At 37.4% G+C, this 12,808-nt stretch overlaps 1 protein-coding gene across 3 annotated transcripts; it reads left to right on the top strand.

Moving 5' to 3' along the window:
- Nucleotides 1–5,738: 5,738 nt before the first annotated feature.
- On the top strand, nt 5,739–9,166 carry LOC116192260 (ankyrin repeat-containing protein BDA1-like). 3 transcript variants are annotated; one of them, XM_031520750.1, is made up of 3 exons: nt 5,739–5,964; nt 6,899–7,633; nt 8,142–9,166. In XM_031520750.1, exons 2-3 carry the CDS (start codon nt 7,064–7,066, stop codon nt 8,940–8,942), a joined length of 1,371 nt encoding a protein of 456 aa, XP_031376610.1. In that variant the 5' UTR covers nt 5,739–5,964; nt 6,899–7,063; the 3' UTR covers nt 8,943–9,166. The 3 variants fall into 3 exon arrangements, with proteins under 3 accessions (XP_031376610.1, XP_031376611.1, XP_031376612.1); XM_031520751.1 differs by having other exon boundaries at nt 5,739–6,066; XM_031520752.1 differs by lacking the exon at nt 5,739–5,964 and adding an exon at nt 6,729–6,753.
- The last annotated feature ends 3,642 nt before the right edge of the window (nt 9,167–12,808 follow it).

Here is a 12,808-nt window from a genome sequence, read left to right as displayed (position 1 = left end):
AATCGAAATCGAAATATGTTTTTACCGGTTCCTAATTTTAATACCCGGATCGTACCATATTTTCAATACAAGCCTCGGCTAAAACCGGATGCTCAATCCAACACGCAACATAAAGGACATATCTACATATATTCCAAGTTAGTATGAACAAAAGGATTGGACTAGATATTCAAACCAGACAATTCATGGATTCACCAGTTTATTGGGTTGGATCGGGTTTTAAAAAGTAATGGATTAGATATTATAAATTATATAAAAATTAGAGATATAATGGGGTTCATGGTTTCAGTAGGCTCCGAATTGCCACTCTATTCACAAATAAAGAGAGAGGGGAAGCGGCAAATCGGAGTAGTGATGGCACGATCAGTTCGGCCACCACTGTCAAGGTGAGATCACCCGCATCCTTGCCTGAGTGAGTGCTGTTTGATTTATATAGAAATAGGAAAAAAGATAATGTAAGCATGTCTCCTCGCTGCAAAGAGCTGTACATCTAGTCCAAGATTTAGTATTTCATTCATTATTTATAAGAGCTTATGCTTAAGCAAAATTTTTGTAGATTAAGCTCAAACCACTTAAGATGTTGACAAATGGACACCCCCATGCTAAAGAAGATCCACGTTTTTAGGTGACTATTTATAATTGCGACCAACTTCAGCGACAGAAAGAAGATATTCCCATGACAACTAAGTTCTCATACTTGATCAAAGAAGGATCCCAGCTGCAGTTACATGAGTAGAAACCATCTTCATGAAACAAATCGAGTCCTAAGATGATCAGCTCAAACAACAAAGAGCTAGAAACCAACCAATGTGGATTGATTCAAGCGGTTCGGCGCTTGTTCCCCTTAAGTAAGGTCTCGGGTTCAAGTCTTATAGATTGGGCCGTGCAAAAAATCCAGATAATCGATCTGTCCCGCGAAACTATTTCGTTCCCAACCGAAAAAAATAGAATTTATTGGTCATGGGAAATAGTTGGTTCAGGATTTCAAAACGAAAATCTATTGCGGACAGTTACGATTTTCAAAATTAGAAAATCATAATTAGCCATCTTGTCTCGAATGTCTATATTTATAGCATTATTATATATGAAATTGAAAATTTTAATTTAATAGAAGGTTAAAAAGTGAGGTAAATAGTATAAAATTTTTAAATCCAATTTTAGATGGATTGTTTTTTTAACTTCCTTTTTATGAATGAGTGTTGGTTAAAGGATTTTTTTTTAGTGTTTTTAGTATGTGGAATAATGAAAATCATCGAAATCATAAGTCTAAATTTTTTCAAAAAAAGAGTTTTCAATGTCGGTAACTGAACCGTAAAATCAGATATTTTTCAAGACGATTTTCTTCTCCTAATTTGGTTTCAATCACGGTTACGGTTACAGTTCATGCTAGAAGCTGTACCGAACAGTTCCACACCCACTCTACTTGTGGATGGAGAAAATTCACACAAAGAGAACTTTACTCCTTAATAGGCCAATTTGACTTAACTGAATTAGTCGGGCTCAAAGTGTACTGAATACTAGGGTTTTAAAAAAAGAAAAAAGAAAAAAAACTAGAAACCATATGCTTCTTTCTGCAAACATCACGTGATTCAGAGCAAAACAAAACATCATGTCACAGGGCGGGATCGTATGGCCAAAACACAAAAGTCGGAGACATTCGTCACCTTCTTGCATCATGAAAGTTCTATAAATATTATTTTTATAGTAAGATATTATAAATTACTTTGAGTTCAGTGGAATATTATATTATCTTTGATAAAAAAAATGATAAATTACTTCATCTAACTCAACAATTGGGAAATTTCCCAATTTTAAATCATTATTTAAACAGAGAAAGTTCAATGGTTTATTGTTCCAATTCTCCACCCCCATCAATTTTCCATGCAAACTTCATCAAAAATTGACACAAACTGTAGAGCCCAGATAAATAATTGACAGTGGCCAGCGGCGACGTCACCACCCTTAGCAAAGCGCCTTCCCCCGACAGGGTCTTGGGTGAGTTTTTTTTTTAATTTGAATTTCTTTGACATTTTTTTTTAAATTTTCATCAAATTTGGATGGAAAATTAATGATAGATTAAATTTGAAATAGAAATAAACAAGTAATCTAACCTCGCGGACGTTTTTATTGTTTTTATTTTATGTTGATATTATTATATTTACGAATTTTAAAATAAAATTGAAAAAATAATCTCCTAAAAAATAACTGATATATAAATATATTGTGAAAATTTGAAAAAAATTAACTATGAAAAAAATGTATATATTAATCAGTAGGGGATACAAAGGGTTGATCGTCCAGATCTGAGGATTACGAACGGAAGCTCCTCATCAATCGGATGAAGAGTTTTTATAAACTTTTATGGGAGGATTCCAAATTACATACTATACATCCATATTGTTATGCCTTTTTAGAAAATTTTAAAAGGATGTGCAAACATTGAGTTAGATGAAATAACTCTTAAATCAAAGAGAGTGTATGGTTTGAGTTAGTATGGGAGCCGGGCATATCGCAGATTATCCTAGAGGTTGATTCAGAGGTGGTAGCCTTATTCGAAGTTATGAGCCTTGTGCACCTCAGTTGGCACCACGTATCCAAGGAATAAGACCTTCGATGCCATGAATACACACTTCTTAAGGGCAGCATAGAATTTCTCCTTGCGAAGCACACACAGAACTGCCCGCAGGTGCTAGAGATGCTATGCTTTGTTAGCACTATAAATCGAACTATCATCGAAATAAACGACAACACACTTGCCAATGAATGGTCGCAAGGCCTGGTTCATCACACACTTGCCAGTGAATGCTATGCTCCGGAGGCCGTTTCCCTCGAAACAAGGTCGTCAGAACTTGTTTTTTTTTTCAAGGTACCGATTTGTCGTTTCTTCTGCAGCATCAATCTTCCTTACCGTTACAAACTGCCCGCTTAAACTGCCGATGCTCCCATGGTAGACCCTGTCTGCGTTTTCTCTATTCCTCTCTGCCCCCATCGCAATGTTTCCCAATTTTGTTATGCTCTGCGCCCCCAAACGTTTCTCAATGGCAGAAGGTTAGTGTAGTCGTGACATGCAAGTTGTTAGATACAATTAGATATTTCTGTGGCAGTTTTCTCATAAGGACAAGGTCTTCAATTGCAGTAGTTTCAGATAAGATTGTCCCGAACGACATAGATTTCAGTTACAGCGCATAAACTTACTCGCCTCTTGGACAAGGGGTCCTAGTGATACATGTTTAAGGCCTTTCTATTGACTTGCCCTTTTCCAATATTGATGTGGTATGGGTATCCTACATGGCGGTCATGTGGCTCCAATTCAACAATAGTTAATGGTGTTAGTAACGGAAGGAGGCAAACAGAAAAGCATCTAAATGTATAGGACAAAAACAGAAAAAATTAAAGAAAATGACAAAAATAGAAAAGTGCTTGAACTTACGGGACTAAAACTATAGTTTTCCTTTAAATCTATAATTACAAAGAACTATTCTCATAAAAAGATTAATATGTTAATTATGCTACATATTTTTTTGAAATTCTCAAAAAATTTATATACTTAAAAAAATCATTTTCTCTTAATATAAAGAATTTTTCTTAAAAAAATCACTCCTCAATCCAAGCATTAAATCTATTATTATTGAAATTTTTTTGTGTAAGAAAATTAAATGTTATCAATAAAATTAAAAATTTATCTGATAAAAATAAAATCTTTATTAGTAAAATTTTAAAGCTATTATTATTAAACAACTTTCCTATGAGAAAATTAATATATATGTACATGCATATATATTTCTAGAAAAATTTAGTTATTTTATTATTTATTTATTTGAATATTTTGTTAATGTGAATTGATTGTATATATTTACAATTAGGTCACTACTGAATGTGCTTGTATTCAACTATATATATACTATAGATTGATATTGCATAGCATTGGCACTAACCGAAAAGTTACATTTTTAAAAGTCCGTTTAATTTTCTCATTTCTTGCTCACATCTACCCTCTCTCTCCCCTTGCTTTGGATATAATATATTTTTAAAAAATGGGCAATGGCGATCTTAAATACATAGCCTTTTGAAATTATTCTTACGTACGGTTTGAAATACATTCAGTAATATTGGAAAATCCTAAGGTCGCAATGCCTTATACAATTACCAGAATCTAAATAATTAGAAAAAAAAGAGAGTTAGAATTAACTTATGATTTGTATATATATGTCAATAATATCTTCTATGAAGTTTTGCTCCGCCACTACTTTCAGTTTGTGGTATGAAATGAGCTCCTCCTTTTGAAAGCTTAATTATTTAGGAAGAGTGCATTATTAGATGGACACCAAAAAGAAAAGCATCCAATGCCCCCTTTTGCACCGAAAAAAAAGAAAAGAAGAAAAGCATCCAATCAATGTTTAGTCATTGGGTCAAAACGTGCGTATACATGTGGATAGCATTGTTGAATGATATATATCTGGAAAGACTCTTTGATAGAAACGAAACGTTGGGCAGTAGTCATTGATTTTATAAAACTTCCACACAGCATAAAAAAAAAAACATAATGGAGAAAATGATATGAGAGGGAGCAAATTGTTTGCTCACGGAGAACTTTTCGGTTTTCAATTTCCATTCTTCAATAAATAGTTAGATATGTTGAAAAAAAATAAATGGGTGTATGTAAAATTATATAAGATTGAGGGAGATGATATATTGTTTCAGCACTTTCTAGTCAAACAATACATTTTTTTTAAAAAAAAATTCATCAAATTTGGCTGGAAAATTAATGATAGAATAAATTTGAAATAAAAATAAACAAATAATCTAACATGCGGTTTGCGCGGACTTTTTTACTCTTTTTATTTTATATTGATATTATTGTATTTATGAAATTTAAAATAATAAAAAATTGAAAAAATAATCTCCTAAAAAATAACTGATATATAAATATATTGTGAAAATTTGAAAAACTTTAACTTTGAAAATATTTTTAGAAAAATCTATGTATATATTAATGTATAGGGGATACAAATGGTCGATCGTTTTGAAGTTGAGGATTACGAGCGGAAACTCCTCATAAATTGGATGAAGAGTTTTCATAAACTCTTATGGGAGGAATCTAAATCACATACTATACGTGCATATTGTTATGCCTTTTTAAAAAATTTTAAAGAATGTGCTAAAATTGAGTTAGATGGAAATAACTCTTAAATCAAAGAGAGTGTACGGTTTGAGTTAGTATGGGAGCAGGGCAGATCGCAAGTTATACTAGAGGTTGATTCGGAGGTGGTATATCGCCTTATTCTAAGTCATGAGCCTTGTGCACCTCAGTTGGCAATGCTCGTGCTGCCTATCATAGAGCTCCTTGATAGGGATTGGACCATGGGATTGCCCACCTCTACGGGGAAGGGAATTCTTATGTAGACTGGCTAGCCACGAATGCTATTCATTTGCTGCTTGGGAACCACATCTTTGAGCACCTCCAATCGGAATTGAAGGGTCGCTTTTTGGTGATATCATTGGGGCCACTATACTTTGCCTTTGTAGAGCGTAAATTGTTTTTCTTTTTCCTTTGGGCTTGGCCCTGTTTCAACTATCAGGAAAAAAAGAGAGTGTACAGTGCACCTCTTTGCCTAGTAATCAAAAGATTTTAAGTTTGACACTCGTTGGGAATCACCCATACTCTTTTATTAATTATTACAATTTTTATTTCACCATATTAACCGCCTCCCATGTAACTCTTACAAATACATGCTTTCTTTGCTTCTCTTTTTTACCGGAAAAATGAGCTCCAATGTGTCTCTCTTCCCACTAGCCGTTTACTGCTCCTCACTGAACCCATTTCCCCTCATTCTATTTCTCTCGCCGAAGGATCCTACCTTTCTCCGGTGAAGCAATTGGGAAAAACAGAAAGAAAAATGGGGTTTTTCTTCTGTTAGTGATCGAGCTTGAGACTAATTGCCTCGTCTTCTGCACGGCCTTCAGGTCTTCTACAGTTCTACTACTTCCTCTCTTTATGGGGTAGAACATTTTGATGTTCTTTGAGTACTTAATGAAGTGTTCACTCTCTTTCGGACATTACAGATCGTGAGTTCAATCTGCTATGGAAAAGCTTTAATCTTTGCTTGCTTTGCAGTTCATGGGCTGATTTTTGATTAATGGGAAGTGGTTAGAGCATGTTTCAAGATTTGCAGCGAGACCCTTCTTTGAATTTGTTTATTATATGGCCTCACAGATCTCTGTTCAGATTCCTCTTTTCCCTTTATACTCTCTGGATGAATTTCAGCATTACTAAAGCTATATTTTATAACCGGACTTTGTGGTCTACTGATTCAAGGGATCTTCAAACACTTTTTGGGTTTTATGAGTTTGTGTTTTCGATTCGGCTGAGTTTGCTTTTGATGTTATAGTTTGGTTGTAGACTAAAGTGAGTTATACTTGTCATGGAATCAGCTAACTGCTGCGGCATATCAGAATGGTTCACACTTTTTTGGGAATGTTTAGCTGCAGTGACGACAGCTGATTCTCCCTTCCTTATTCATCCCTTTTAAGGCTCATTTTTTAGGCCCGTGAGCCTCCTCAGTAATATTAGATTTATTGAGTTTGATACATCTTGATTTCGTATTAAATCAAAGTAAACGCACACTTTCTCACTGCTGCCTTAGGTGACGCTCACAGGTCAACGTTTTCCCGAGGATACAACTAAGAGTCGAACGCATGGAGCCTTACGCGTATAATTTGTCACCTGCACATTCTCTGTGAATATATAATTGTGTGCGTATATATATACATGTTGAAGTTTCATACCAAACCAAACAACATGAGAAGTTGCTTTCGAGCTGTTTGCTTTTGCTGTCTGCGTCAAATTCCTAACTATTTCTTATATCTAATAAGAACGATCAATCCAATTGTCTTACAGGAAAATCCAAACTGAATTGAATGGCTGGAAAGAAAAATTAACGTAGGTTGGGGCCGGACTCTCCCTAAACCATAAAAATTCTCTAGTCTTCAACATAAGAATAATTCGACATTTTGCCGGAGCTAATAAGCTTAGGGCGGTCTCAATCTCTAAAGCACGACAGTGATGGAGAGGAGGCTGTACAGGGCTGCACTGGAAGGCAACGTCCCTTCACTGCTGCAGCTCCTCTGGGAAGATGAACTCTTCCTCGAACGATCCCTTGTTGGGTCCCACTCCGACACTCCTCTTCACATCGCGGCGATGCTAGGACACTCAGAGTTTGTGAGCAAGATCCTTTCCTTGAAGCCCGAGCTTGCCTGTGAGCTCGACTCTCAGAGATCGACGCCTCTTCACCTGGCAGCAGCAAAAGGGTACGCAGACATAGTGAAGGGCCTGCTAAACACATGCAAGGAGGCATGCTTGGTGTCTGACAAGTATGGGAGGAACCCTCTGCAAGTTGCTGCCGTTAAAGGGAAGGTCGAGGTGCTAGAGGTATTGGTTCAGGTTGAAGCGGAGGCTGCTCGGATCGTCAATAAGAGTGGGGAGACGGTCTTGCATATGTGTGTCAAAAATAATAAGTTGGAGAGTTTGAAGGTACTGGTAGGGATGTTTGGGGGAGAGGATGAGTTCATTGATTGGAAGGACAAAGATGAAAACTCTGCTTTGCATCTTGCTGCTGCAGATGGGCAATTTGAAGTAAGTCTCTCTTAATTATTTTGCCTTTACTTTTAACTTCTATCAGTTAATTTAGATTTTATCGATAATTAAGTCAATGATTCGTGGAAATTTTTTTATGGTGTACAATTTGCCCGCTAACAACGGACAACGAATAGGAATTCACCAATTTGAGCCGTCGCTATCTTCACGACAGATTTCTTTTGTCTCCCTAAAAAATATCGGCCCTAGATTTGATACGATTGAAGCTATACCGACATGTTTTGTTGGATGAGTGGTTGGAATTCCCAAGTAAATCCCTTTCTCAGTTCATATATATATCCTCTACCGAACTCAGGAACTATTTGATCTCAGGTGGAGAGTGATTTTCATTATACCAACCCCCTTTCTTTGCTAATAGAATTTAAAGCGCATTTACAGGGGCAAGTCACAAGGAGGAAACTTAGATAAAAGAAGCTGAACTTTCCTCATCATAAAAACAAAATTCATGTAGTATGTGTCTTAATTGGTTCTCTGCTTCATTGTGCAGACAGTGGATTTCCTAACCACCCACACAAGAGCAGACAATCACTCTCGCAACCTTGAAGGTTTCACGGCACTTGACCTCTTAGCACAAAGCACAACCGGCACCAAAGAAAAGGCAATTGCAGATAATCAGACCATGTCAAAACAGACTAGGGTCTCATCCTCGAGTCGTGCGAGCAAGTTCCCATCAGGAGCGTACAATTGGAAAAAGCATTTCAAGAGGCAGAACAGCTGGTTGGAACGGATGTGGAACTCGCTGATGGTTGTTGCAACTCTGACTGCCTCCATGGCTTTCCAGGCAGGCCTGAACCCACCTGGCGGTGTGTGGCAGGACAAAGCAGGGGACAACTCAACGTCGGTCCCATATACCGTCTCCATCTTTGGCCATGACATGCCAGAAAACTCAAATATCACACTCCGTGCAGGAAACACAGTAATGGGAGGTTCTTCTTATGGTGTGTACTTTACCTTCCTCGTATTCAACACTATCGGCTTCATTGCATCTTTGAGCATCATCATCCTGCTCATAAGTGGACTTCCAATGCGACGGAGGTTATTCATTAGTGTCCTGACGGTGATCATGTGGATCGTAGTCACTTCCATGGCACTGACTTATGCAATCTCCATTGAATTCTTGACACCTCTGGAACAATATTTGTCATTCAAGGTCATTTCATTCGGTATCCTTGCATGGACGGGCTTGATGACTCTCCTCGTTGTCTCGCACATTATTCGCCTGATCGTGAAAGCCTTGCGTGCGTGCATAAAAGCAGTCACCCATCGAAGAAAACGATTCACGGTTTAGTGTTCAAAATCCATGTCCTCTCCAAGTCTATACCTTTATGCAGGAGTTCCATAAATATTGAACTTAGTGCTTGTTTAATGTGAGTTTACAGGACTATTATTGATATTGAGTAGGCCATGACAAGGGTCCATGCGTTTATAGAATTGGGCCTAAATGGATTCCAAATACGATGCTGACATCATACTCAAATAAACATTTCAATAAAGGATGATCTTCCACATCCATACATATATAAAAGACGCTAGACGCTAGGAACAGCCAGAGATAAGAGTATTTGCCTCATTTTCGTACTTTGAATTTGTAACTATCACTTGAAAAGAATGCAAAGAATGTCACCTAACACCAGTTATCTCCTGTGTCTGTTAGTTAGGATATATATGCCTATTGGCATTCGTAATAGAAATGTAGAAGATAGGATCTTCTATCGAAGATTAAATTGTACCAGATCTAACCTAATCACAAGATAATAACTGAACAATTAGGAGATGTATGCCTATTAGCCGGCTAAGCTTGGAATGAAAACTCATGAAAAGCAACCATTAATCAATGAAGGAAGCAAAGCTTGACAATCATTTTTCAAGCTGTCTCCAGTACGGTTAATTCCAATCGTGGGTCCGGAAGATCGTGCAAGATATCTACATTCAAACGTTGGTCTCCAAGTGCCGGTTTTCAGGTTCCCGGTAAGGAATTTGTTTACATTCTTTGTGAATGTATTTGTGTTTATAACAAACTAACCAAAGGGCAGATATATGGATTTAAATCAACATAAGTCAAACTTAAATGGAACAAGGGCTCTCAACTTGAACTAGGATCACCCTGCTCGTACAATTCTCAGATACCTCGGTTCCAAAAAACTCTCACAAATTCACCGCCATAAGTTCGACATATTTCACTTTCTCAACAATTAGATCATAAGGCCCGTCTATTTTTCATTTTTGTGTGGTCCTAAATTTGCAGGGGAAGAGCTTGTATTTCTCACTCTTAAAATTTGAAAGAAAGTGTCTCCAAGGCAGAAAGCATAGAGAGGATGAGACGGAGGGCCAGAAAAGAGGTAAAGTTTGGGCATTTATCATTCAGTTGATTTTCAGTTATGCTCCTGAGGGTTTGCCACGCGTTTCAGTTCAACCTTTCTCACAGGCACATTTGCACCATGAAGATCTAAATTTAGTTCTGCATTGGAGCACATTCTCCAGGGACCTCCCAGCAAACTGACATGTTGCCTGCACTGATGCAATAATTTTAATGTCAATCACGGAAAGAGAGGTCAGGATATTGAGTCACTCAATCTTCTATATGGATTGAGTGAGGCATCAACTTCATGAGGTTCAATCTAGACTTTGGGTGGATGTTGTTTTGCTTTCTGATCTTTTAATGTTCTTAATTTATTAGGTTCCTCGCTCAGTTCTTATTGTATATACTTTTCCTTTGCCGTGACATGCTCTATTTTCAGCTCAGGTATTCAGATATAGCTCGAAGACCTTCAGTTTATAGCAATCAAGCAATTTATGTGGTACGTTTATCGATTTGTGTGTCTCAGTCTCTCGAATGTTCTGCAAGTATTTGTACGCAATGAAAAGTCGGTCAAAAATCTTAAAATTCAGTGGGATAAGCATTAACTGTTTCTCCTGATAATTTATAAAGAACTACTGAGATGAAATGTACTTATGACAAGTTCGATCATCTGCTTTAGTCCTAGTTTTGAAAACAGTGGAAGCCTTCTGAAAGAAAACACCACTTGTGTTGTTTCATCTGAACATGGCTGTGTTTAAGAGCTTGTCATATGGAAATTTTTGTGCAAAGCATCTGAGATGCATTGATCATTGATACAATTGTGAGAAATATGAAATGAAAGTCACCCTTTTTAATTTCTCAAAAAACTGGCTGAACCAAAGTGGGGAAAAAGAGAGATTGCCAAACACCAACGATAATTTAATTTTCATTATCAGAGAACTGACAGTGTCATTTGCTTCGCCATTCAGACTCCTACCAACTCAAGGCAAAGAATGACCTCATAATGCCTCAAGGTCGAGTGTTCTTCTCTCTGAAAGACAAGCACTCGTAAATCTTCAATGTTTTTGCCTTTACAGGAATCAACTTAGCGGACCAACCCATTTCTTGCAAACGTTACAGAAAACCCAACATGCACGCCTAGTATCATTCTCGCCACAGATTGCACATCTGTCTCCCTCATGGCCCCATGTTCACCTTTGTGTTCTTCTTGCAAAGACTACTAATCCTCAGACTTTGGATGAACAGCTGCCAGATGGCCCTCACTCTGCGGTTTTGACTCTCTGTGTCTGCAATAAAATCACGAGGGGAGTGTATCATTATACAGATGAACAATAAGGAAAGGGAAGAACCCATCATTCATTCCCAACGCATTGATTGGGCATTGTTCTCATGGTCGTTTTGAAAACATCAGTTTCCGACAATGATAGCAAGTGTATACAACACTTTTCCTAGTTCCTCAATAGGATAAGAATGATATTGTAATGTCTCAAGGTCGAGTTTTCTGCTCTCTAGAAGATGCGCGCTCATAAATCTTCAAATATTTTGGCCTTGCAGGAATTAACTTAGAGCGCCTACCCACTTCTTGCAAATGTTACAGAAAACCCATTTTATGCGCCTAATATCATTCCCACCACATGTTACACCTTTGTAACCCCCATGTCTAACTTTATGCTCTTCCAAAGCCAACTCATTCTCAGACTTTGGCTGAACAGCTACCTGATGGCCCTTGCTTTGCGGTTCTGGATCTCTCTGTGTCTGCAATCAAATCATAAGGGATTGTATCATTATACAGATGAAAGATAAGAAAAGAGAAGCACCTCCATTCCTTCCCATCGCATTTTTTCAGACATTGCTTTCAAAATCGTTTTGAAAACATCAGTTTCTAAAAATGAAAGCAAGTGTATGCAATACATTTCTTATGCTTCAATACATTAACATTTGCTGAAATTATTAGTTCTGATAAACTACTCCAAGAATGAATTTTCAAACACATTGACTTCCCAATGCCCGTTAGGAAACCCGTAAAGGGCTTGATCTTACTTATCTGTAATATCAGTTCGAGTAATAACGGACTGAACAAGATGATGACATATGGAATTAAATATTAAAATTGAACATAAAGGAGCTTCAAAAACAACCAGGATCACACTGCTTGTAAAACTCCGCTACATCTGCAATCGGAAAAAGTATAATTTTATTAAAATAATCCTAATGAACAACACAACTTGTACAAGACATTCACCATTGCCCATAGTTGATGTCTGCGCCACAACAAAATCTGGCAAATGGCTGATATATTTCAGTAAGTTATCCCCTGTTTTAGTACCCACAGAGTTCATTGTCTTAGCAAAATCCAATCGCAAGGATTAATTTTGAAGTAAGTGATAGCCAGCACAGCTTTTCCATTTTTCTTGGCTCTGTATTTTTGAAATAACATGGTCGAGTGATTACAGCGTCTTCCGTTCCAAATCTTGCCATCTTCGAATTCAAGAAGGGAAATTGTATGAGAAAACAGGCTTCAAGAAGCAGTCAGGACATACCAGTGGTGAGGGCTTTGATCAAGGCAGCACGGCGGCCCTTCAAATAGTTGAAGACTTTCACCACCTTAGAGGGAGGGAAAGAAAAGGAGGGAAAATTTAGAATTCATTGTTGGTTAAATTGCAGATATGCCCCTGACAGTTGCTGCCCGTTTCAATTTCTTCCACATTCTCCGTTCAACCCCTGTAGTTTGTAATATGTCCCATATTTGCCCTTGTAAAGTGTGAATGTGGAATTTCCACCGTATGAAGAACGGGATTTAGAGGCCGTGAGATACGTAGCTTCTAAAGGGTTTATGTTGTGTATGGCAACTCAAG

Source organism: Punica granatum, chromosome 1, assembly GCF_007655135.1.
Source record: "Punica granatum isolate Tunisia-2019 chromosome 1, ASM765513v2, whole genome shotgun sequence".
Taxonomy (NCBI): Eukaryota; Viridiplantae; Streptophyta; class Magnoliopsida; order Myrtales; family Lythraceae; genus Punica; species Punica granatum.
This window is presented reverse-complemented; position numbering and strand designations above follow the sequence as displayed.